The sequence below is a fragment of the Eptesicus fuscus genome, chromosome 21, assembly GCF_027574615.1.
Source record: "Eptesicus fuscus isolate TK198812 chromosome 21, DD_ASM_mEF_20220401, whole genome shotgun sequence".
NCBI classification, from domain to species: Eukaryota; Metazoa; Chordata; class Mammalia; order Chiroptera; family Vespertilionidae; genus Eptesicus; species Eptesicus fuscus.
Window position 1 is genome coordinate 40497338 of NC_072493.1, and position 26544 is coordinate 40523881.

At 52.8% G+C, this 26544-nt stretch overlaps 2 protein-coding genes across 2 annotated transcripts in view; one reads left to right on the forward strand and one right to left on the reverse strand.

The window, feature by feature from the left end:
- The window catches only part of SYMPK (symplekin scaffold protein), a 36345-nt gene extending 17491 nt beyond the window's left edge, over positions 1–18854 (reverse strand). The window contains exons 1-12 of the mRNA XM_028135096.2: positions 18758–18854; positions 14897–14973; positions 14302–14425; positions 14089–14154; positions 12792–12845; positions 12628–12701; positions 10061–10187; positions 8595–8844; positions 6679–6849; positions 5238–5477; positions 3008–3162; positions 575–725 (exon numbers count right to left, since the gene is read on the reverse strand). Coding sequence (XP_027990897.2) covers positions 575–725; positions 3008–3162; positions 5238–5477; positions 6679–6849; positions 8595–8844; positions 10061–10187; positions 12628–12701; positions 12792–12845; positions 14089–14154; positions 14302–14406 — 1393 coding nt within the window. The 5' untranslated portion in view covers positions 14407–14425; positions 14897–14973; positions 18758–18854. The remainder of the gene's footprint in view (positions 1–574; positions 726–3007; positions 3163–5237; positions 5478–6678; positions 6850–8594; positions 8845–10060; positions 10188–12627; positions 12702–12791; positions 12846–14088; positions 14155–14301; positions 14426–14896; positions 14974–18757) is intronic.
- A 953-nt stretch (positions 18855–19807) lies between these two features.
- Positions 19808–26163, forward strand: FOXA3 (forkhead box A3). The gene is made up of 2 exons (XM_008158325.3): positions 19808–19876; positions 25137–26163. The coding sequence occupies exons 1-2, from the start codon at positions 19808–19810 to the stop codon at positions 26118–26120; spliced, it is 1053 nt and encodes a 350-aa protein (XP_008156547.2). The 3' UTR covers positions 26121–26163.
- Positions 26164–26544: the final 381 nt, after the last annotated feature.

Here is a 26544-nt window from a genome sequence, read left to right on the forward strand (position 1 = left end):
TCGCAGGTTCGATTCCAGTTAAGGGCACATGCCTGGGTTGTGGGCTCAGTCCCCAGTAGGGGGCGTGCATGGAGGCAGCTGATCAATGATTCTCTCTCATCATTGATGTTTCTCTCACTCCCTCCCTCTCCCGTCCTCTCTGAAATCAATAAAAAATATTTTTAAAAAACCACACAAAAACACCTGAGGCTCAGAGAGGTTAAGAAACTTAGCCCAAGTCACACAGCTACTGAGTGACTGAGACAGTCTGGTTCAACTTAGACATCAAACCCAGTCTGTTGGATTTCAAAGTCCAGGGTCTAAAATACCGAGCACTTAACAGATCTACAGGATCCGTAACTATTTCATTACTATTTTAAATATATTTTTATTGATTTCAGAGAGGAAGGGAGAGAGAGAGAAACTTCCATGAGGAGAATCACCGATAGGCTGCTTCCTGTGGATCTGTAATTAACACCTAAAATCTCATGTGACTTTTCACCTGCTCCACCATGAGGAAGCGCCCGTCCAGGAAGGAGAAAGCAGGAGGCCCAGGGCCAATCCCTGGTCTCAGTCGGCTCCGTGTGCCACTCACCTGGCCCCAGTCCCGCGGCCGTCATCTGTGTGGCCATGAGCCGCGCCAGGTGCTTGATCTGGGCTTCGGTGCCTGCCGACTCCACTGGGGTGTAGATGGCTTGAAAGGAGGCAGGCATGACCTCAGGCAGGTACACCATGCTGATGAGGACCTGTGGGTGCCCAGGAAGAGGAGCCCTTTCTTACTCAGCTCCATGCCCAGGCCCCTGGGGAGATGGCAGTGACTGTGCCAGACCTGGGCCTACTCTCATGGGGCTCAGGCTCCTGGGGCAGTCAGAGGGGCCACGAGTAAGGATGCAGTGTGGTGCGTGATGGGGGAAGGTGAAGGGGCCGTAAGACACATCAGGAGGCCAGGGACAGCTCTGGCTCCCGAGGAGCTGGCACCTAGGCTGAGGTCTGAGAGGAGGATAAGAATCCGGCCCGCAAAGGGTGAAGTCTTGCTGTGGGAGGGGCTATGTATTCCAGGTACAGGAGCAGCATGGGTGGAGGCAAAGAGGCAGCAGAGCTAGTACCCTGCCCAAAGAGAGGAAGGAGGTTCAGGAAAAAATATAACACGGACCAGAAACTGACTTAAAAAAAAAACAAATCAGTATCCTAACAAAGCATATCCATGTCTGTCAGGAAATCATAACAAGACAATTTCAAACTAAGTTTAAACTTGGAAGTTTAAGCACATACTTTAAGTAATTAAGTAATTACAAAAAGATAATGAGTTTCATAAGTATAAATCAAAATGTGTGGGATGCAGCCAAAATGATACTTAGATGGAAAATCAGATCCTTAAATGCTTATATTGGAAAAGAAGACAGAAAACTAATAACCAAGCATTTAACTTAAAACTGTGGGGAAAAAACATTCAAAGAAAGCAGCAGGAAAGAAAGAAAAAGAAAAAGACAGTAGGATATAACAGAAAAGGTTACAAAAAGAATATCAACAATTAAGAGCCAGTTCTTGGAAACCACTGAAAACAAGCAAATCTATGGCAAGATGGAACTAAAAAAATAAAATAAAATAAAAAAGGAGTAAGGAGCCGAAACCGGTTTGGCTCAGTGGATAGAGCGTCGGCCTGCGGACTCGGGGGTCCCAGGTTCGATTCCGGTCAAGGGCATGTGCCTTGGTTGCGGGCACATCCCCAGTGGGGGGTGTGCAGGAGGCTAGCTGATCGATGTTTCTCTCTCATCGATGTTTCTGACTCTCTGTCCCTCTCTCTTCCTCTCTGTAAAAAATCAATAAAATATATTTAAAAAAAAAAAAAAAAAGGAGTAAGGACACAGAGTGGCACATTACTACAGCAGGTATTGTAAAAGCATAAGAATCTTGTAAACAACTTCCTGCCAATTATGTGAAAAGGACAATTTCCCAGTATAATAAGGAGAGACAAGGTACGAGTTAACGGAAGCCAAATCCGACAGGGACTGAGGCAAGTTGAATTTAAGTTTTACCTACGAGGACACAGAGGGAAATGGCAGGGATCTGAACAGGGAAGTGTCATGACTTGCATGTTAGAAAAATGCGACAGCCAGGAGGTAGGCGGGTGGTGCTCCGGGTGAAAGGACAGGGCCTGGACCAAGCCAGGGTCCGGGGATGGAGAAGAGGGGCAGGATCGGGGGAAGGCAAAGAGCTTAACTCCCAGGTTTCTGGCTTAGAAACTAGGAGGCTGGTATGCCAAGGACACAGGAGGGGCCACGGCCTGCAGAGAAGTGTAGAGAGAAATGTCCTAAGTTTAGTTTCGACATGTTGAGTCTGAGATGCCTGTGGAACATCCGAGAAAGACGCAGGAGATGGCTGCATACCCAGGCCTGCAGCTCACCAGAGAGCTGAGCTGGAGGGCAAACCCCTTCTCGCCACTCTCATGACAGAAGTTCCACTCCATTCCCCAACAACTGGCCCCGGGGGGTCTCCAGGCAGAGAAGGGAAGGCTGAGGGTGACTGCCGACAAGCGTGGGGAGACGCATTCTTCCACGAGCACCCGACAGAGGCCTGGGTGCTGCGACAGCCAGAGGACAGATGTGAGGCTCACTCCTCCCAACCCCCAATGAGCTCAATCCAGCAGCTCTTTGTGCGGAGCAGGGTAACTTGGGGAATCTGAGGAAAATGCTGGCCATCCTGCTCCCCAATGCTAACCCCACACCACTTAGCACACAAGTCATGGGGTTAACTCTCTAGTTAATACACCCCTGCCCCTGGGGTGAGCGTGAGAGTGAGTGGGTTTGGATGGGAACTCAGACCACCTAAAGAGGAGCTGTAGGGGGTGGTGACCAGTGACCCCTGAAGGAGGAAAGGTCAGAGGGCCCACTGCCCCCCCCGCCCAACTAGAACAGAGGGTGTTTCAGGACGGATGCCATCTGCAGAGGTGAGTGTGGAGAGGAGGCAGGAAAAGGACACAGACCCTTCCTTCCTCCCGCCCTGCGGGGACGGCCCCACCCTTGCTCACCAGGTTGGCCACATTGTCGGGGGTCAGCAGAGGCTGCAGGAACTCGGCTGTGATGTCTGTGTCGGACTGGCCCGAGATCTGGGCTGAGACCTTCGAGGTTCCCGACGGGCCTGGTTCCAAGTCCTTGTCCTCGTCGTCTTCCCCCAGGTTGGGCTCTGGGAGAGAAGGAGACAAGGTACTGGCTCTGGAGAGGCAGCAGGTCCCCCTCCTCCCAGGGAGCCAGCGGGCCTGGCCGCGCAGCCTCGGCAGCCAGGAGCAGTGCAGTGGACGAAGACCTGGTTGCAGGCCTGGCTCTGCCATCCAGGGGCCGTATGACCCTGGGGAACTCACTGCCTCTCTCTGGGCCTCAGTTCTCATCTGGGAAATGGGAATAAGTCAGCCCAGCCCAGCGGATCACACTAAGCTCCAAGAAGATAACAACTGGTTAACTAGTAATTTCCAGAGCTTCACTGTTTAAAAACCTCTATCTCTGAAACAGTGCTCAACGTCACCAGGTTCGGGGAAATGTAAACAACGCAGCAAGAGCATTTCTGCTCCTATGACGGACAAGGAAGTAAAAGGCTGCCCCGCCTGTGCTGCGCCGTTGGTTGAGCATCGATCGTCCCATGCACCAAGGGACGGCAGGTTTGATTTCCAGCCAGGGCACATGCCGGGTTGTGGGTTCGATCCCCCCGGTAGGGGGCATGTAGGAGGCAGCCAATCAAAGATTCTCTGTCATCATTGATGTTTTTTATCTCTCTCCCCCTCTCCCTTCATCTCTGAAATAAAAAATATATATTTAAAAAAGAAAAGGTTGGTGTGACAGTTGTTGGTAGGGGTGTGGACTGTGGAAATGTAAAGTGGTACAGCTTTTTGGAACGGCAATTTGTTAGGAAGTCAAAATTTTAAATGTGCACACCTCTTCAACAGAGCCGATTCCACTTCTACATATCCACCCTAAAAACGTCTATTTTCAAGGTAAAATGTACAGAGAATTCACGGCGGCCCTGACAGCACAGAGAGGGGAAACACGGCTCCGTCAGTAGGGACAGGCTGGCTGAATACAAGCACAGTGGTTCTGGCTCAAGGAAAAACACCGATCATGTGAACCTTAGAAAAAAGCGTTCAGGAACAATCACGTTCCTTGAAGTTGTATTTATGAAAATGGAAAAACTGGAATGTTGGACAGGGTGATGATTTAAGTAATTTGTAATGTTGCATCAACCAAAGGCACATGTAACTTAATTACAAAAGGTTGAACAGCTCAATAATGGGCACTTCATAGAAATGCAAATGGATAATAAACGTAAAACAATGCGTAGCCTGACTCCAACTCAAGCAAGAAAGCAAATAACCCTAGGATATGGTTTATACCCAGAGGTTTTACAGACTGTCCAGGGCTGGTAGGAGTGGAGTGTGTAAACTTTAAATGCACAAAGCCTTCGCCCCACCAGTCCCATTACTAGGAATCTGTCCTGTGCCTGGAAACATTTGCAAGACTGTTATACTATAGAAATCTTTATACTTTAAAAAATGAAATGTCCATCTACAGGGGACTCGTTAAAATGGCCCACATGCACTCCAGACGATTACTCCACCATTAAAAGGATGCAGTGGATTTCTATGTGCAGATATAGAAAGAGCTCCAAGATGATTACTCAATAAATTAAGGTATAGAACACTCTATTTTGTATGCTTAATAATGGGGGAGGGGGGGGGAACAGGTCCCTACCTCACTCCTTATATCAAAATTAATTCCTTATTTTTTTTAATGAACCCCCCCCCACACACACACGATTCTTTCATACATGTTCTAGAAACAAACATAAGTGATTTTTAAAAAATTTTCGAGTCAGGAAGGTTGCCATGATTGATACTATTGATAAGTAATGTAACCATTAAAAAGTACTTAAAAAAGAAAATCCACATAAACGAAACAAAAGGAAGGAGAATTCTACACCTATGAGGCTAAGTGTAATACCTGGGGAGTGGTTACTTTTGGGGAGAGGCCCAAGAGGGAGACTATTTTTATTCTGTTCCTTTCTGTATAATTTAAATAACTCGTAATTACTTTAGAGTATACTCTACACTTTAATAACTATTTTGATATCATTTATGTCATCACATTTACACAATGTAACTATAACATTAATAAAAATGGAGATTAGTTTAATGAAGTAACTGAAACACTTTAAATATGGTCAGTCTCTGCCACCCCTCCTGCCAGGCCCTGCCCGGCTCCTCCGCTCACCCAGCTTCATCTTCTTGAGCGAGGAATCCGAGTCATCTCGAGGCCGCTTGCGGGCATCCTTGCTGCTGGGCATGTTGCGGGTGATCTCAGCCTGAGGGGTGCCCAGGTCCACCAGCAGGGTGGTGATCTGGGCCTGGAACTCTAAGGAGGCCGGGTGCTTGAGCACATTCAACAGGTGCAACTTGAGGTTCTTGCGAACGCTGCTCACCTGAGATTTGGCCAGCGTCGGGGGCAGGTTGGCTGAGGAGAAACAGGTTTCTGCTGTGGACAGAGCCCGCGGGCCTTAGTCTCACTTCCCGAGCCCCAGCAGTGCTTGCAGGCGTCTCCTGAAAGTTCCTTCACGCTCTGATCGAATGTGTAGCCTTCCCTCTATACAAGCTTATGCTTCAAACCCCCCGAGAGGTTTTCATCAGTGTTACAACCTAATCCAGAGAGAAAACGTACCCTTCCCTTTATTACATAAGAGCCTCATCTCCCTCCATCCCTGGACTGGAAATCCCAATGTGCCTCCCCTGGGGATGACTACAACCATCACCTTCACCTCCAGAATGTCCCAACCGAGCTGCTCCCACAGTTCACTGCGGGGCCTGCCACCAGAATGCCTAATAGTCACCTTGGTGAGCGAGCCTCCCCTGCTCCAGAGCAAAAGAGGACGCCCGTAACTTTGCCTGCCCAGCGTCCTTCCCCCCTTCCTCGGCCAACAACACTCCCATTCTCCTTGGAGGGAACCACCCTGGCTCCATGCTCAGTCCAAGTGGGCAAAGCCTCAGGGCCAGTAAGATCGCAGCAACCCCTTAGCCACTGTGATTGGTTCAGATACAGGCTTGTCATCTCTTCTCGGCCAATCAGAAACAATGAACATCAGGTCACGGACTTTGCTGGAATGATTGGCAAGGAGACACTCTTTCTGGGGTTGCCAAGTGAACAGAATGGAAGCCTGGAGCTACTGGGGGCCATCTTTGCTACCCCCCAAGGGAAGAGACACAGAAGGACCCCAACATGGAGACAACAAACCAACAGATGGAGACAGAGCCATGATCTGCACGCACTCACATCTCAACTCAACTTTCCAGTTTTGACATGTGCACAAAAGCAGAGAAAACGTACAATGAATCACCATGTACCCATCAACGTTTTGCTTATTTTGACACATGTATCCTCCCTGCTTTTTGGGGGGAGGGAGGAGAGGCTGGAATGTTTTAAGGTATTTCACAGACATCGTGTCATTTCACCCACATGTCCCTCAATAGTAAAGCCAGCGTTGAACCAGGCTTGTCACACGCAACAGAAAGGTTCCTGTGTAACCTAGAGAGCCCTTCTTTGTGTCCACCACCTACTAGACGAATGACGCATCTCTCAGGAGCCCACCACCTAGCGCTCACATTTCCTCAGCAAAGAGCCGACGGCCGGGTAGTGGGGGGGGAGGGGAGGACCAACCTACCATGCAGGGTTTCATAGGCCTGAATCACCTCAGACATGAATATGGGCCTTTGGCGGGCGATACTGGCGAGGGAGCCCAGCGCTGTAGTCAGGTTGATGGAGGAGATGGCGGGGTGCACCATGAACTTGAGGAGCTGCTCCAAGGCTGCCTTACCCTCTTCCCACAGCACGTCTAATGAGAGGGAGAGAGAAGGGAACCAGTTAGTAGGAGCCTTTCTCCCAGGACTCTGGAGAGAGCAGCCTTTGGGGCCAAAAGGAGAGCGACCTTGTACATGGATGGCTGTGATTGGCTGAAAAACAGAAAATTCAGCACTGATGAGTCTTATGAGACTTCATGAGTATAAAGATGTAGTGATGAGACTGCTCAAAACATGAAATAATTTTAAATATCCAACTACCAGAATCTGACTGGATGAAGTATGTTGATGTAAACGCTGAGTACTTATATATGTGTACGTACACACAGAGAACTCAGAGTCCCTTGTACCACCACTCTCCTTGAACCCAGTCCCCAAAAGTTAACCCTTCATAACTTTGCTGGTTATCTTTCTTTGCAAAAACACTGGATAAAAAATGGAATAAACCCAACCAGCATGGCTCAGTGGATGAGCATCGACCTATGAACCAGACGGTCATGGTTTGATTCCCAGTCAGGGCACATGTTCAGGTTGCAGGCTCCATCCCCAGTGTGGGGCGCGCAGGAGGCAGCCAGTCAATGATTCTCACTCATCATTGATGTTTCTCTCTCTCTCCCTCTCCCTTCCCCTCTTAAATCAATAAAAATGTAATAAATAAATAAATAAAAATAGAATGGGATATAACCATACTATGGAATATTGTATAGCAACTGAACATGACTTTCTTTCTCTGTTATCCTCACCTGAGGATATTTTTTCCATTGAGTTTTAGAGAGTAGGAGTGAGGAGAGGGGGAGAGAGAGGGAGAGAGAGACAGACAGACAGAGAAAGAGAGAGAGAGAGAAAAAAAACATGGATGTGAGAGAGACACATTGATTGGTTGCCTCCCTCATGTGCCCTGACCAGGTGACCAGGGCTGGGGATCGAATCCACAACCTAGGTACGTGCCCTTGACTGGGAATGGAACCCGTTACCCTTTGGTGTGTGGGCTGATGCTCTATCCACTGAGCAACACCAGCCAGGGTGAACATGATTTTCATAGGGAAAGATAAAACTTAAGATAATACTGTTGAGTTACAAAGGTTGTCAAACAATATGGAAGAATAGCAGCAGTGGAGGAATGCTTACTATGCCAGCCATATTAATTACTCACAACCTAAAGTATATAATGACCCCCAATTACCAATGAAGAAACAGAATAGGTCGCTGGCCCAATAGAGCAGAGATTCAAACACAAGCCACTACACTCTAATATCTCTCAGCTGGAAATCTAAAGCATGTCCTGTTTTCTGTAAACAAAAAAAGTCACCAAACGTGAAACTAGGAACACATACAGGCAGGTATCTGTCTGCATGGAAACGTCTGGAAGGAAACAGTATTCTTAGCAGTACTTTTCTCTAGGAAGCAAGACGGGGGGCACTTTCCCTTTTACCCTCCACATTCATTGCTCAACACTTTAGTGGTATCAGCGTCCTACTTCCGTAATTTGCAGTTGGAAAAACTAGCATTTACTGAGCGCTCACCTCCTCCTGGAGCCTGACTAACTGTCAGAGGGTATACCATCAACTCCATTTCCCAGAGGAAAGTGAAGTTCAGAGAGAGAGAACTTGCCCAAGTTCATACAGGAGCGTATGTAAGTGGTGAAGCTGGGATTTGAACTTAGTGTCCAGGCGCTTAAGCACGGCATTATACTGCCTCCAGAAATTAAAAACCAAGTAGAAAGGGAGGAGGAGGAAGAGGAAGTGAGTGATAGGCGGCACAGCTGACGGGGGGCGCTCACTGTATTGGATGTAGGGGTGGTCACGCGGCACGCGGTCCAGGCTGATGTCCTGCTCGTGGCGTCGGGGTATCTCCGAGTCAGCCATGCGGGGCGACAGGGTGACAATGAAGGCCTCCACAAACTTGATGGCGTGGGTACGGACACCGTCGTTGTCGGAGTCCAACAGCACAATGATGTCCCCGGCCATGGCGGACATCATGTCCCAGCAGGCCTCCTGCAGCTCGCTGATGACCCGAGACTTCACCATCCACTGGGAGCGGCCAGGGAGGAACGCACAGACAGAGAAATGGGGACAAGACATCAGTCGCCAACTCGTCCACACCCAGATATCCATAAACGATGATGAAAATTCCATTTGGCCCTGGCCAGTGTGCTCAGGGGTTAGAGTCGGTGTGAGCACTGAAGGGTCGCGGTTCGATTCCGGGTCAAGGGCACCTACCTGGGTTGCGGGTTTGCTCCCTGGCCCGTCAGGGTGCGTGTAGGAAGCAACCAGTTGATGTGTCTCTCTCACAGTGATGTTTTTCTCTCTCTCTCCCCACCTCTCTCCCTCCCATCCACTCTCTCTGAAAAGTAATGGAAAAAATATCCTCAGGTGAAGATTAACAAAAACAAACAAACAAAAATAAGAAAAAAAAATTCATTTGGGAAACACTGGGTTACAGCTGTCCCCTGCCCGTGCTAAAGGATACTGGGGACAGGACCAGTGGTGATTAAGAGATCTGGTCCTGCCCACATGAGGTTCACAGACAGTGACCACCCAGAGTGATGAAGGCTCAAATCTTAAGCGAGACAAAGGACTAAGAATGCTGACCATAAGAGGTGGAGGCAGAGACTAAATGAATTCATCTTTACATGATCGTTAATGAACACACCATAGTGTGTTCTTTTCCTTACAGCACTTACTACAACCCAAATTAATATTTCTGTGATTTCTTTAAAAGTATGTTTTTATTGATTTTAGAGAGAGAGGGGAAGGGAGAGAGAACAGAGAGGGAGAGACAGAGACATTGATGTGAGAGAGAAACATCAGATCAGCTGCCTCCTGTATGAACCCCAACCAGGAATAGAACCCACAACCTGGGTATGTGCCCTGACCAGGAATCGAACCAGAGACCTTTCGGTGCATGGACGACACTCAAAACAACTGAGCCACACCGTCCAGGGCCCTGTGATTTCTTAATTAGGGTGTGTCTAATGAGCACCATGATGGCAGGACTGGCCCATCCATCTTGGTCACAGAAGAGCTCCTTGGGGAACGTTTGCTGAACGCGTAAACGTATAAAGGAGGGGTTCGTGGTGGTCCCTGACCATTGGACGACATTAACATCAGACCCGTTGTTGTCTGTTCCCAAAGACCAACAGCACCTCTTGCTCAGAAAGAATCTGACCTGACCCTGGTTCTGAACGCGAACAGATGAGTGTAAATACGACGTGTCAGCCAGGATGCCCGGGGCGGGGAGCCCTACCTGCAGGGCCACCTTGTAGAGCTGGGTCATGGTGAGGATGGCCCTCTTCACCACATTCACGTTCTCGTCCCTCAGGAGCATGTTGAGGTTCGCGATCAGTTTCAGCAACAGCTCGATGTCTCGCTTGCTGGGGATGGAGGAGAAAGGGCAAATCAAGTCCGTCTCTGGGCAGGTGGAAGGAAGCTGGGCTCCACGAGGAAAAGGAAGTCAGGGTCAGTGTGTCAGGAGGCTGGAGTGGAGGGGGGCAAAGGCAGGGAGGGCACCTCTCGTTTGCCAGCACATCCGGACGCTGAGAACAGTGGCTGGCACCTGCGGACACAGCTGCCCCTGAACCCTCTATTTACACTGCTCATGCAACCCCCACTTTGCCCTAAGAGACCCCTGCTGTTCAAGTAAGGGGCAACAGAGCTAGACACCTGTATGAATCTGGGCAGCCAACTTCGTCTCATTTAAAATAGTTACCTACCTCATAGCTTGTGAAGATTGCAGCAAGACATGTGAAGTGCTTAGAAGGGTGTAGAAAGCATTTGACTAATATTAGCCATTACTACGTTAAAACACTTTGTTTTACGTAATCACTAGTTTTGTTTACTAGTTTGTTTACCTAAGTCTGAGGGCTCTGAATGAGGGGAGGGACCCTCTTCAGTCTGAGCACTAGCAGAGTCTCGATTTTTGCTGAAGGAAAGAATGAAAGGCCTTCAATAAATATAATAAAGAAATTAAAGAAGGCCACACCTAGAACTCAGAACATAAATATCATTTTCACAGCACATTACCACCTGAAGCTAACTAGTCAAAAAATATGAAACGCGGCTGTCAGCTACATGAAAGCAGGAACAAAAATCTGTTTTTACTCGGTTATATTCCTGCAGCCTGCACAAATGCCTGGCACATCGCAGGCAAGTCACACACAGCCGCTGAACGAATCATTTTGCTGTGGGTTTTTTGCAACTCTGAAACTTAGCACAAATTCTCCGAGTAACAGGTGGAGGTTGAGAATTTGGGCAATGGTGTTACCAACCCAGCTTAGAATCCCAGCCCGGCCACATGCTGCTGTGTGGCCTCAAAAACTCACTTCCTCTCTCTGAGTCCGTTTTATCTTTGGTTAAATGGGCCAAAATGCATAGTATTTTTTTGAGAGTTGAATAACAAAGTAGGTAAAGCATTTAGTACAGTGCCTGACGAGAAATTTCACAAAATAAAGGCTATTTTCTCACAGTCACAAAGCAGCTGGTAAATGTTTAATGAAGAAGTGACTCAGCTTGAGCAAGTCCCTTTAACATTCAGTTTCCCTTTCCATAAGAGGAGGAAAACCAAATCTCCATCCCGAAGGCTGCGGTGAAGATTACAGGCGACCACAGAGGACAGGAGTTAAGAGTGTGTGGCAGAGTAAGCATTCCACAGGGTTACTATTCTGATTTAAATTCTTGCTCAACAAATACAGTCAGCCCCTCCTATGTGCCAACACTGTTCTAGCCACTGGGATACAGGTTCTGCAATAGAGAAGTCCTGCCCTAGGGAGCTGACATGCTTGTGGGGATGCATCCAGGTAACGCCAAGAACACGATAAAGAAGAGTGCAGCCCGGCCGGTGTGGCTCAGTGGTTGAGCATCGACCTATGAACCAGGGGTTCACAGTTCGATTCAGTCAGGGCACGAGCCTGGTTGTGGCTCGATCCTCAGTAAGGGGCATGCAGGAGGCAGCTGATCAATGATTCTCTCTCATCATTGATGTTTCTCTCTCTCCCTTCCTCTCTGAAATCAATAAAAATATTTTTTTAAAAAATAAAGAAGAGTGCAGAAGGGGTACTGGCATGGCCAGGAAGGGCTTGCTGAGGAGGCCAGAGGAAGGGAGGGTGTGAGCCAGGGGGCTCCCTGGAGGTGAGGGTCCTTGCAGATACACTGTTGCAAGCAGAGGGGCTAGGAAGCAAAACAGCATTTTCTGAGGAACAACAGAGAGGCCAGGAGATGTGAGTGAAGATGAGAGGCCCAGGAAGAGCAAGGGTGAGGAGCGTGGGTTTCAATCTCAGTGAGACTGTGGTGGGAGGTCTGAAAGCAGGGAGGACCCAGATCCGTTCACATTTTGGCAGGATCACTCTCTGCCAAGCACAGGAGGAAGGGGCGATGGGAACAGTGTTTCCTTTCGGGGAATTAAAGTGTTTTGGAACTACATTCTGAATGTGCTAAATGCAACTGCAGAGTTCCCTTAAAAATAGTTAATTGTCTGTCATGTGAATTTCACCTCAAGTAAACAGAGAAGAGAGTGGAGGGGGAAGCCTGCACAAGGCCACTGAGGTGGCCCGGGGGGAGGTATGGCGGCTGGGAAGCGGCTGAAATGGTCAAATGCTGTTTACATTTTGAAGGCAGGGCTCACTGACGTGGGTGACGTGTGGGAGAAGCAGAGGTTAGCCCGACAACTCCAAGCCTTTGACTTATTTGCTGGGAGCCTGTGCATGGGACGGAGACCGGGTCTAGGAAGCGGAGGGCAGGCTCTGAGGGCAGGGCCAGGTGGGGAGCTCAGAGGGTGACTCCAGGGGCACTCCCAGGGGCTCCCTGCACCGCCCCTACCATGCCTCCTCGATGAAGCCGATGACGAATTTGCGCACTTCAATCGACTTATCTACTTGGAAAGCGATGATCTCCTGCCAACATCAGGAAGAAGGCGTCAGGGCCGTGCCAGGACCCATCCCCTCACCCTGCCCCACACCCTCTCTCTCCCATCAGTCACTCACATCCAGGAAGTTGTCCAGGAGCGTGGGATCTTTGTTGATGATCAGTTCCTGGACCTGCCAGGAGATTGGGGATGGGGAGGAGGAACACCCATGTAAAACCAGGTCCTGTCGGTGCAGACAGGAGTGTGTAGGGGACAGGAGCACGGGGTAGGCCGCAGATAGAAGACTCAGTTCAAATCCTGGCTCTGCCACTCCGCACCGTGGCCTGGCAGGGGCTTCTCCTGAGTCTCTTCTGTACGGGGGGCTCGCACACAACTCCTAGGGCTGCTGCGGAGCTTCATTAAGGTCCCACCAGGCCACGTCCTGGGGGACAGCGAGTACGTGATACGCACGGGGCTAAAGAGGAGGGACGTGCTGCAGGGCTCCGCCTTCCTGAGGCTCGTCCGTCATCAGCTCCCCACTGTCCTGTCTCTACTCCCCCCCGCACGGCCACAGTCCGGCAGGCACGTATGACGGTGGGAACCCGTGCCTGAGGCCCTTGTCCCTGCCAGGCTCTTTGGAATCAGCGCCTCCCACAGACATTCTCATGGAAGCCCAGCGCCAGCACAGGCCTGGCTCCTATGACCCAAGGTGTTGCTGTTGAGTTACCTTCATAGCACCACCCCCCCCCCCCGAAGGTGGCCCCTCAGTACCCCACTCTACTGGTGGGGGAGTCAGCTACACAAGGCTACGTGCTGAGCAAGTAGCAGGACTGGGGTTCTGAACTCCACCTGCATCCTGTTTTGAACCACCCCACACGCCCACACCCCTGCACAGATGCCCATGTCCTCTTTTGCCTTTGCACAAGCTGTTGTGGCCTCTCTGCAAGCCCCCCTCCCACTCCTGGCTGGTCTCCGTCCTCATCCTCCGTGCCTCAGCTCAGAGGTCCCCTCTTCCAGGAAGCCCTCCCTGAGCTCCACAGCCCCTGGCCGCCTCCTCCCCGCTCTGCTCACTCGGTCCTCACTGTCACGTGACCTGCATGTCTTCCCCACTGGACAGGACCCTGGCAGGGAGGAAATGAAGGATGAAGAGCACAGGATCTGGAGCTGGAATCCAGCTCCTAGCAGAGTGACCGTGGGCTGATATTTAAGCTCTGAGACTGCTTCTCGCCCTATAAAACGGGGATGACATTACCCTGCCTCCCAGAGCTTGGGTGGGAACTAAAGGAGAGCAGGCCTGAGCAGCACCGAGCACCACGGCAGGCATATCCTAAGTGCTGGAACGGGGACACAGTGCTGTCATTACCAAGTGTCTTCTTTTTCACGGCTTCCATGCCCCTCCCCGTGCCCTGCCTGCCCAGCAACCCCCTGCCCCTCACCTGTTTGAGCAGTGTGATCTTGGACTCACTGGTGACCAGTGCCGCCTGGTTCAGGAGATCAACCACCTAGAAGGAGGGGGAGAGGCAGGTGGTGGTGCTAATCTTGCCAGCCCAGCCCCCTCACACTCCCTGTGCTCTGCCAGCTGGGGGTGGATCGCCCAGACAGGGGCTGTGCCCCCCCCACCCCCGCCAAAGCCCTTCTCTCATGCTCACTCTCTCTGAAGTGGTCATGACATCGATGCCAAGCCCCTCCTCTTGCGTGAAAAACTGTGATGCCACGCTCCGGCGCGTGATGCTGTCCCCGCTGCTGCCGGCCATGGCTGCTGCCCAGTGTGCCCTGGAGAAGGAAAAGATGGACGGACCTTCCCCTCACCGCCCACAAAGGCTCAACCCTCCTTCCCAGCCTGCTGGGTTCTCCGAAGCCCCTCCCCGTCTCAGGGTCTGTCTCAGACCGTAAGTGCACGTGAGGCTGTAATTTGGGGGAGACCGATGCCTCTCGGGTCAGAGGCAGCACCAAGCCTCACCTCCGGTGCTTTACACACAGCGGACTGAGCGCAAACATCTGCTGAGCGGTGAGCAAGTGAACACACAGCAGCCCCTCGCTGGCCTCAGTGCCTCTCCATCTGAGCTCTATGCTCTGCACTGGACACCAGAGCGAGCTTTCTGAAACAGGGACTGGGTGCAGAATCCTGCACACTAAGTACCCAATACACAAGAAAGGGCCTCGTTAAGTCCATTATGTTTCAGCCACTTTCTAGAATGCTATGGAGCTGTCTTTCAAAAGGTGGTAATAATAGTGTGGCCTCACCTGGTTGGTTAGAGTGTTGTCCCAATACACCAAGGTTTCGGGTTCGATCCTCGGTCAGGACACATACAAGGAACAACCTAGATATGTATAAATAAGCGGAACAAGAAATCAATGTTTCTTTCTTTCTCTAAAAGTTAATAATAAAATAAAAATAAATCAATAAATAATAAATTAAAGAAAAAAATGTGGGGGAGGGTGGGGAGGGGAGACGTTTGGGCATCTGTCCCAAAGCCACACTGGCACAATTATGAAATAAGAAGGACACCAACCACAAAACTATTCCTAATAGCAAAAGACTACTAGTAATCCGAGCGTTCTCCAATAAGGAGACCGGCTAAAAAACGGTGATATATCTACACAATCAAATGCTATGCAACTGTAAAGAGGAATGAGGGAGGGGAAAGAAGGAATGAGGACAATCTCTATACACTAATAAACAGTGGGCTGCAGCACACATTAAGTGAAAATATGCAAAATGGAAGACAGTGTGTACTGTGTGTTCCCTTTTTACAAAAGAGGGGATTATGTATATATGCTTAAAAAAAGAAAGAAAGATGCCCTAGCTGATTTGGCTCAGTGGATAGAGCATCGGCCTGTGGACTGAAGGGTCCCAGGTTCAATTCTGGTCAAGGGCACATGCCCAGGTTGCAGGCTTGATCCCTAGTAGGGAGCACACAAGAGGCAGCGGATCAATGATTCTTTCTCATCATTGATGTTTCTATCTCCCTCTCCCTTCCACTCTGAAATCAATAAAAGTATATTTTAAACAAACAAACAAAAAAGAGCCCGCCTGGTGTGGCTCAGTGGTTGAGTGTTGACCTATGAACCAGGACTTCATGGTTCGATTCCCAGTCAGGGCACATGCCCGGGTTGCAGACCCGATCCCCGGTGTGGGGTGTGCAGGAGGCAGCCCATCAATGATTCTCTCTCATCGTTTATGTTTCTCTTTCTCCCTGTCCCTTCCTCACTGAAATCAATAAAAATATATATTTAAAAATGTATACAGCTTTTAAAAGGAACATATATACTGTACCCAGGTATCTGCTAAATGAATGACTAGCCAATAGCCTGCTTCCTAGTCTCCCTTCTGCCCGTCACCCCCACATCTTGCTTCGAGTCAAAGCCAACATCTTCACCAAGGCCTAGACCTCCCATGATCTGGCCCCTTCTACCTCTGCCTTCATTTCCCTCACCTCTCTCTGCTCTGGCCTCCTGTTGTCCCTTCAATATGCCAAGCATGCCCCTTCCTCAAAACCTTTGTGCTTCTCTTCCTTCTGCTTGGAATACTCCTCTTCTACAGATACTGGCCCAACTCCCTCCCTCCTCATCCTTTCAGGTTTCAGCTGAAATATCTTGGCAGTGAGGTCTTTCCTGACCACCCTATTTCAAATTTCAATTTCCTCTCCCTCCCCATCTGTGTTGCTTTATTTTTCTCCATGGCATTTATCATCAATGAACTATCTATTAGTAAGCTCCCTGAGGGCAAAGATGTGTGTGTGTGTGTGTGTTTACTTTCTATTTCCCGACTATGGAACAGTGATTGACACCTAGTATGTGTTCAGTAATTACCTGCTGAGTGAATGCCAAAGGGCTTCCCCAATCACTGGGCTTAGTATCCCTGCCCTTTGGCTCTAGAATGTTTGAAGCCCAGACAGTGTGGCTCAGTGTCTGAGCATTGACCTATGAACCAGGAGGTCACAGTTCAATTCCCTGTCAGGGCCCATGCCCGGGTTTCCAACTCAATCCCCAGAGGGGCCGTGCAGGAGGAGCTGATCCATGGTTCTCTCATCATTGATGTTTCTCTCTCTCTCTCTTCCTCTCTAAAATCAATTAAAAAATATATTTTAAAAAATTTAGAATGTATGAAAAATAACCACTATAATTTTTTTTTTAACAAAATGATTATTTGCTTTTCTTTTAAAAAAAGTGTTATTGATTTTAGATGGAGAGATATAGAAACATCTACGAGTGAGAAACCTCGATCCGCTGCCTCTTGCAGGGTCGAGCCCACAACCTGGGCATGTGCCCTGACTGGGAATTGAACCGGCGACCTCTTGGTGCATGGGACCACGCTCAATCCACTCAGCGACACCGGCCAGGCTTAACCGCTATTATGTATGAACTTATTTAACCTCACAACGCCAACTCTTCCAGGTAGGTACTACTTTTTAAAATTATTTTTATTGATTTTTTAGAGCGAGAGGAAGGAAGAGGGAGAGAAACAATGATGTGAGAAACACCAATCTGGTGCCTCCTGCAAACCCCCTACTTGTCAGAAACCTGACAAGTGCCCTGCCTAGGAATCAACCAGCAACCTTTCCATACCTGGGGCGACACCCAACCAACTGAGCCAGGGAGGTCAAGTCCCCTGACCAAAGGACCACAGTTCGCAAGATGCAGACCTAGGAGTAAGGCCTAGCCCCCTCACCACTGTGCTGTACTGTCTCTTTAAAAGGAACTGCTTCTGCCCTCCAGGTCTGTGGATGCAAGCCAAGGGGCACTGCCTCCCAACCACCAGCATACCCCCGTCGCCCATTCGAGCAAGATGAGCTTCTTATGATGAACTTTTCCACTCTTTTCATGATGATATGTTCAGATCCACCAACCTTTTTTTACCTGTCCTTCCTCTTCCACTTTCTGGCTTAGCCTTTATTTATTTTTAAAACATTTATCTATCTATCTATCTATCTATCTATTTATTTATTTATTTATTTATAACATCGATCAGCTGCCTCCTGCACGCCCAGCACTGGGGATGTGCCTGCAACCAAGGTACATGCCCTTTACCGGAATCGAACCTGGGACCCTTCAGTCCATAGGCCAACACTCTATCCACTGAGCCAAACCGGTCAGGGCTAGCCTTTATTTTTTAAAGTTTATATCCATATTTCCCTTTCTTTAATAAAAAGGAAGTATATAATAAACACCACCTTACTTTTCATTTGCCTTCACTTACTATATGCTGGAGCCCTCTCTAGATCCGTGTGTAAAGATTTCCCTCGTTCCTTCTTACAGCTGCATAGTGTTTTATTATGTGGATTTTTTTCCCTGCCAGTCTTCCTATTAAAGGACACTGGGGGTGTGTGCAGTCTTTTGCTATTACCAGCAACCATTGTTTCCCCTTCCTTCCAGGTGTACACCCCTCGGAGTACCACTGCCCCACTCCCACCTGGGAGTAACTACCTTCACATACAGAATGGCCCCAAGAGTATCTTTCATTCATTCAACAAATATTAACTGGGCATCTTCAGTGTGACCAGCACTGTGCTGGGAACACAGCAGTGACAATACATACCCAGTCCCGGCCCCACGGAGCTCACGGTATTTGATTATTCAAATAGCCAAACAAATAAGGGCCCAAAACCAAATCAGATCACATGTGACACAAAGCAAATGAACTGGGACCTAGGAGAGCGTTTAATAGGCAGATTTCGGGACAGAGGACAGGAAAGGACGACTTCGCAGAGGAAGTGACGTTGGTGCTGAGACCCGAAAGATGAATGGGAGTTAGCCAAGCAGAATGGGTGAAGGATGTTGCAGGCAGAGGGGCAGCATGTGCAAAACTCCCGAGGCCGGAAGGCGCATGGCGTGTTTGAGGAACCAAAGGCCAGAGCGGCTATTCGAAGTGAGGCAGGAGCAGAGACAGCGGAGGCAGAGCTGCGGCCGGGGACGGACACGCCTCGGGGGCCACGTTGGAACTTTGCCCCGAGGGGAGCACGGGAGGGTCCTGAGCAGAAGAAATCGGGGTCCCAAACGTCACTGCTGCCTTCTCTTCGAAGCGCCCCCAGCCCTCCGCCAGCGCCCTGCAGCCTCAGGGTCCCTCCTCCCGGGACCCCGGGACCCCACGCCCGCCCCGCTCACCGCAGCTCCGGCCTCCGTCCCGTGGCGCACCCTCAGCAGCACCCCTTCCCTGACGCCGCCACCGCCATCTTCCGCTCGCCGCCCGGCACGGCGCACGCGCGGCGCGCGCGGGGCCGCCGGGAAATGGAGTCCGCGCAGCAGGCCGAGCCCGCCCCGACCTCCATCCGCGCGAGCGGCCTCCCGCCCCCGCCCAGACGACGCCGGGCGGCTCTTCGTTTCCTGCCTTCGAACGTCGTGCCTTCTGGGAAGTGTAGTCCCTCGGCGGAGGCGCGGGACGGGACGGGACGGGAGAGAGGGTTCTGGGAAATGGAGTCCCGTGGTTCCGAGTCCCTGGACGGCTGGTGGTGGAGGGAGTGTGCAGAGTCTGGGTGGCGTAGCTCCTAGGGTCTTGAAGGCGGTCTGGGGCCCGAGGGGTGTACGAGCTGAGGCCCCAATCGCCTCCACCTTTGGTCCCGACCCTTTGCACAGTTTGGAGCATTTCCAGATGTTGAAAGCGTCCATGTTCCAGCCCGTCCAATGGGAATGTGGTTTCGGGGTCTCTTACCCGTCCCGAGGGCGGCGTATCTGGAGCCCTGGAGTCCCCCGCGCTCTGAGGCCCCTTCCTCCCGGCGGTCATGCTGGGCTCTGGCCCCTCTCCCCCTCCCGTCTAGAAGTTGAAACCCGCCGGGGCAGCAGGGCCCGAGCCCTGCCCTCAGGGCCTCTGTAACCAGCGGTGCCTCCTACCAGCAGCTCCCTCACGCTCCAGCCACGTCCAGCGCGCGGTCCGCGGGCTGCGGCTCCCGGCGCCTGAGGTCTGTCTCCTCGCAATCCTGCAGGGGGCGCCCCAGTCCGAGCGCGGGAGGGGAGCCCGGGGCGGGCGGGGGCGGGGTGGGGGGGGGGCGTCCCGGCTATAAAGCTTGGCCGCCTCCCGCGGCGCCCGGGACGGCGGGGACCCTGGGCAGTCGGACGGGCGGGTGCCGGTCGGAAAGCGGGCCGTGCGGGCTGAGGGATCCGGAGCGCTCGGTTCCCCCCGGGCCGGAGCGGGGGCAGGTGGGGGCGCAGGCCCGGGGGATGCTGGGCTCGGTGAAGATGGAGGCCCACGACCTGGCGGAGTGGAGCTACTACCCGGAGGCGGGCGAGGTGTGTCCGCGGGGATGGCGGAGCGGGAGGTGGGGGGGACAGGAATCGAGGTGCGGGCTTGAAGGGGGGCAAGGACCGGGGTGTGGGCTCGAATGGGGGCCCCAACTAGAGCTGAGGAGCAGAGGAACTGGAGACTCGGAGGCCAGGTGTCTGGGCGTCAGGGACGGGGACCGGCGCGGGAGCGCGGTTTCCGCGGGCTCGTCGGAGTGAGGGGTGAGTGGGGGCCAGGGAAACTTGGGCGAGGGTCAGGTCACCGCTTCAACGTGAGCGCTGGATGGGGGCGACCCCAAATGCAAGGGAGACACAGGAACAAACCAGAGCTAGGAGTCAGACCTCCAGGAGAGCAGGTAGGTAGGGGTAGAGCTGGGGAATTAGGAAGGGGATCAAAGTCGGGGTTGGGGCGGGGGGTTGGGGGGAAGGTGGACAGGAACTAAGAGATGGAAGAAGGGGTCACCATTAAGGGAAATCCGAGGTGGGAGCTCAGGGTTAGACTATAGTGTTAAAGATGTGGGTTCTGGGGTCGAGATCAATTGGGGTTCAGGGATCGAGTGCGATCTAAGGTAAGGTCAGAAACAAGGGTTAGGGCCCAGGAATAAGAGATGGAGATTGGTTTTGGGGGAGTCCGAAGTAACAGGTGGGTTCGAGTTGGGGTTCAGCTAGGTGGGGGCCCAGATGGAGTCGGAGCTGGGAGCGGGAGAGCAGGAGAGGGGTCAATTTCCATTCCCCACCCCCATCTCTACTCCTGACCCTTACTCCTTCCAGCTGAACTTCACTGGTTTCATTGTTTTTAGAGACCCTCAGCGGGGATCCTCCTCGGGGCTGGAGGGTTTCAGCTTTCACACCTCTGTGTTCTCCTGTAATTGCTAATGTCCTCACCAGCCCCGTTTCTTGCTAGACCACCCTGGATTAGGGGGCGGGGGGCTGTCTTAACTCCCTCACCTCCCCCCCAACAAGAGTCCTTCCCCAGGTCTAACTCCCATTCCTCTTGCTGCCAGGACTCCTCCGTAGCTCACTCTGTAGTCAACATTGTGGAGGGGAAGGAGGTCCTACTTGAGGGTTATGGGGATCTGGACGCTTGGCTTCCTCACCTGGAAGGGGGCTGTGGGCTGGAGGTCGGGGAGGGAGGCTGCAGCGGCCGAGCTCTCTGAGAACTGAGATCTGGGCTGCACAGGGGCCCCCACCTGCCTGAGTTATGGGTCTGGGGTTTGAAGCTGTAGGGTGGGACTCTTGGATCCCCAGACCTGCGGGGCTTGGCACGGTGCCCGGGAGGGGCCAGTCCCGGAGCCGTGGAGGTGTGAGGTGCACGTGGGGTGGGGCCGGCTGACCAGGGAGGGGTTTGGAAGTGTTGAGAGGTGGAGACCCGGTGGCTGGAGGTGTCGGAAAGCAGAGACCAGGTTGGAGGTGAAGGCTCCCAGGCAGTGGGGGAATCCCAGCTGAACCCCCGGAGAGTTCAGAGTCTAGGAATACGATTTCAGGGAACCAACTGGAAATCAGCGTTGGGATGGGCACGTCTTATGTAAATTGTGGGGGCCTAGGGTAGGGCAGTTGTTATTTGGGCCACAATCTGAAGTTGAGGGGACAATTGTGTCAGAAATTGAGGGACAGTCTGGAGGTGATCCGCACTTGGGGACATATTTTGGAAGAGTTGACATCTGGGGCGCTGGAGATGGAAATACTGTCTGAGGGTTTCCCAGCCTTCCCCTCAGCTGAGCCACCTCCCCCCCTTGGGTCAGGGCTGCGGAGAGAGAAACATTTGCACTCACTCAGCAACTGAGAAGTGAGAGGTCCCCCACACTGCTTGTAGCCCTCCACACGGTCTTGCTGGGGGTGGTATTTTCACCCCCAGGCTGGCTCCCTGCCTGGAAGGAAATTGTGCCCCCTGGCCTCCAATTCTCACAGGTCAGCCGGTCCAACTGCTCCCCCCCTTTTAGAGACGGAAACCCTGAAGCCTCCTGGAGGGCGGGGGGCTGCGTGAGGTTCTGGGCAGAGACTGGGACTAGAAACGAGTCTTCTGGTTTCACACTGCCTTCCCCTGCTCCCCGTCACACCCAACTCCAGAGACAATAAGGAAATGAAAGGGGAGAAATTTCACCCTCCTGGGGTGGGGGTGCAGGTCCCCTGAGGGCTTCCCCCCACAACCTCAGCCCCGCCCTGGCAGGGAAATCCGGCTCAGACCCGGACACTGGGGTTCATCCCAGCCCCAGGGCGTGGGAAAGCCTCTGGTGGATTAGGGCAGCGGGACTGCTGGAGGTCAGACCTCAAGGAGGACTTCCGGGTGGGTTGGGGAGCCCGGCAGAGCGGCCCTGGGGTCCCAATCTGCCTTCCTCTGTGATACAAGACAGTCTGCCCGAGTTGGAAATGTGGGAGGGGGCATCGCAGAGGGATTTAGGAACTCTGTGGATCCCCTGTCTCAGTCACAGTCTCACCTCTTCTCTTACTCTGGGGGGGCAAAGCCAGATACCAGGGGGGAGACCAGTGCGTGGGGAGGGGAGTAGCTGTGGCTTCCATTTCCGTGTGAGACTGTGGGGAGAGTAATAGGGACGGATGGAAGGAGGCACATAGGTACAAGGTGTGCTGAAGGAGAGAGAGATGGGGGTGGCAGAGGAGTGGGGGAGAGGGAGAGAGAGGGTGGAGGATGGGGAGGGGAGGGGAGAGGGATGGGGTGAGGGAGAGTCCTGAGCAGAGAAGGGCAGAGGGGAAGACCGTGGGGAGGGGAGAGATGGGGAGAGATGAAGGACTAACTGGAGTGTGGGGAGGAGAGACGTGGGGAAGGGGCGGGCCAAGGAGCATAGAGGTACTGAGACAGGGAGAGGGGCCGATGTACCTCCACAGACAGGGAGAGTCAGAGCCCAGGAGCAAGTGGCCACCCGGATGGACCTGTGAGAGAGGAGAGAGTTTGCAGCTGGAACTCAGACCTGGGTCGGTTGCCACCTGTCCCTGACGTCCAGCGTGACCCTGGCAGTCCCTGTTCTCTCTGGACCCTGGGACCTGCAGACACAGTAGCACCCCCAATGCCAGGGGACCCCAGCAGGGTCAGGGAGGAGGGAGCAGGGTGCCCGGCAGATGGAGGAGAGAGGATGGGAGACAGTGGATGGAGGGAATAAAGAGACACAGAGAGAGAGAGAGAGAGAGAGAGAGAGAGAGAGAGAGAGAGAGAGAGAGAGAGAGAGAGAGAACCATCCACCAGGCTTCTATTTTCCGTGTCTTGCTCACTTCCTGCTGGACTGTCGGCTCCAGGAGAGCAGGCATGTCAGTCGGCTCGGTCACTGCTCTTATAGCAACATCCAGAACACCGGTCTGGATTCAGAATCACACCGGTGCCCCTTCCTTGCTGTGCGACCCGACAGCCTCTCAGGGACTCGGCTTGCTCCGCTGTAAAATGGGCATTGCCCTAACCCAGGGGTCCTCAAACTTTTTAAACAGGGGGCCAGTTCACTGTCCCTCAGACCGTTGGAGGGCCGGACTATAGTTAAAAAAAAAACTATGAACAAATTCCTATGCACACTGCACATATCTTATTTTGAAGTAAAAAAACAAAACGGCAAAAACACCCGCATGTGGCCCACGGGCCGTGGTTTGAGGACGCCTGCCCTAACCGGTTTGGCTCAGTGGATAGAGCATCGGTCTGCGGACACAAGGGTCCCAGGTTCGATTCCGGCCAAGGGCATGTACCTTGGTTGTGGGCACGTCCCCAGCGGAGGGTGTGTAGGAGGCAGCTGATCGATGTTTCTCTCTCATTGATGTTTCTCTCTCTCTCTTCTTCTCCCTTCCTCTCTGTGAAAAATCAATAAAATATATATATTTTTAATTTTTTTTTTAAATGGGCATCATCATGGCGCTCCCCATAGTGCGAAGATGAAAGGGAAGCTTCTGGCAGGGCTGGGAGCAGGGCCTGGCGCAGAGCAGGTGGCCAGTGACTGCTTGTGGAATGGATGGAAGACCGTGGAGGGTTAGAGAGACGGAGCGGCCACTGTCTACTGTATTTCACTAGTGCACGTTTTTCCACCATTTGAACGTTTCTGAAAACGGAACGGGTTTTATAGCCAGTGGTGTGTAGGGGTTATAATCCGCAGTGGGTTTTTTCCATCCTGACTGATACGTAATATTGCAGCTTACACAGTGGCCGTGTCATTGTCTCTTCAGGGTGTGAGTCGAGTGAGGGATGGAGATAGGAACATAGTAAGTAGATGATATGAGGTTAAAACATGTGATTTCTAATAGTCAAAGCATTTTGACCAATTAAAAACTGTAATTTTATAACCTCAGGGATGGAGAATACACATGTAGGTTAGGTTATTGGGTAAATCAGCAGGTCTCAATTTGGGGAGAGGGGTGTCTCAGGATCACGGATCACTCTTAAAAATTATTGAGGCCCTCCGGCAGTTTTCATTGGTGTGGGTTATAGCTCTCTTTTTTTTAAAAAAAAAAAATGTTATTGATTTTTTATGGAGAGGAAGGAAGAGGGAGAGAGTTAGAAACATCGATGAGAAAGAAACATCGATCAGCTGCCTCCTGCACACCCCCCACTGGGGATGTGCCCGCAACCAAGGTACATGCCCCCGACCGGAATCGAACCTGGGACCCTTCAGTCCGCAGGCCGACGCTCTATCCACTGAGCCACACCGGCCAGGGCAGTTATATCTCTTAATGGTGACCACATAAGAAAGAAAAGCGGAGAAAACATGTTAAATGTATTATGTAGTTCCAAAGCAGCAATAACTTGTTAGTGCAAACGGTGTGTTTTGATCAAAATGAGAATATTTCAGAACATCCCGCGAGAGGGGTGGCACTGCTACGTCTCTGCAGATCCCTCAGTGCCTGCGCCGTAGGAGGCGGCTGTGTTCTCGTAGCTGCTGCGGCGTTCGGTCTGTTGCCACGTCACGTGTCACGTGGCCTCTGGAAACCTCCACTGAGCGCTCCTGAGAGAAGGAGAGTGGAGAAGGCTGGTGGTGTCTTAGTGTCACAGGACAATAGTTTGGACCTCAGAGACACCCTAAACCCTAAAAAGGCCTTGGCCCCTCCCCAGGGTGTCCCGGTCTCCACTTGGAGAACTCTCGAAGCTTGAGCGTGGGGGTCAGGGATGGGATCAGGGAGGGGTGCATGAGGAGGGATGAGAGAAAGACTTCAAGAAACAGCTGTCTACGGGGAAAAGGATGGAAAGCCACCAGACAGACAGACAGACAGACGGACGGACACGCAGTGGGTCCAGCAACGAATGGGGACCCACTGACCCTCCCTATCTCTCTTTCTCTCCATGCAGGTTTACTCTCCAGTGACCCCAGTGCCCACCATGGCCCCCCTCAACTCCTACATGAGCCTGAACCCTCTGAGCTCTCCCTATTCTCCCGGGGGGCTCCCTGCCTCCCCACTGCCCTCAGGACCCCTGGCGCCCCCAGCCCCCACAGCGCCCCTGGGCCCCACCTTCCCAGGCCTGGGTGCCGGCAGCGGTGGAGGCAGCAGCTCGGGGTATGGGGGCCCAGGCCCGGGGCTGGGGCACGGGAAGGAGATGCCCAAAGGGTACCGGCGGTCCCTGGCACACGCCAAGCCGCCCTACTCCTACATCTCGCTCATCACCATGGCCATCCAGCAGGCGCCCGGCAAGATGCTGACGCTGAGCGAGATCTACCAGTGGATCATGGACCTCTTCCCCTACTACCGGGAGAACCAGCAGCGCTGGCAGAACTCCATCCGCCACTCGCTGTCCTTCAACGACTGCTTCGTCAAGGTGGCGCGCTCCCCGGACAAGCCGGGCAAGGGCTCCTACTGGGCCCTGCACCCCAGCTCAGGGAACATGTTCGAGAACGGCTGCTACCTGCGCCGCCAGAAGCGCTTCAAGCTGGAGGAGAAGGTGAAGAAAGGCGGCAGCGGGGCCTCCGCCAGCAGGAACAGTGCCGGGTCTGCCGCGGCCACCGCCACCCCGCCGGCCGCGGTCGCCTCCCCGCCCCGGCCCCAGCCTCCGCCTCCCGAGCCTGAGGCCCCGGGCGGGGAGGATGTGGGGGCTCTAGACTGTGGCTCGCCCCCTTCCTCCACACCCTACTTCCCTGGCCTGGAGCTCCCGGGGGAGCTGAAGCTGGACGCGCCCTACAACTTCAACCACCCCTTCTCCATCAACAACCTGATGTCCGAACAGACGCCGGCGCCGCCCAAACTGGACGTGGGGTTTGGAGGCTACGGGGCGGAGGGCGGGGAGCCCGGCGTCTACTACCAGGGCCTCTATTCCCGCTCTCTGCTCAACGCCTCCTAGCAGGGGCGTGGGAGCGTGGCGGGTGGGGTGCGGCCGTAGCTCATACCATCAGGCTGTCCGGCCTGACCCTCCTGGGGACCCTTGGCCTGTCCCCCGCCAGTTCACGTCTTGGTCTATTACTCACTGTGGTGGCCGCCGCTTCCGTGGGCATCGTGTCCACCCATCGGGTACTGTGATCACCGCCTTTGACATCTCGGTGGGCCGTGGGGTACCGTGAAGACCTCCACGTGACCGACCTTGTTGGTTGACCCATTGGGTGCCCTGACGGCCGCACTGGGGGTGACCACGTGGTTGGCCCTTGGGACCCGGATGGACATCCCCGCGGCTGACCCTTGGGCGGTGACGGCGATGCCGTTTCCATTGCATCTTCTTTGGCCCGTTGGGCGCTGTGGTCACTACTTTTTGGTGGGCTTCCTGGCACAGT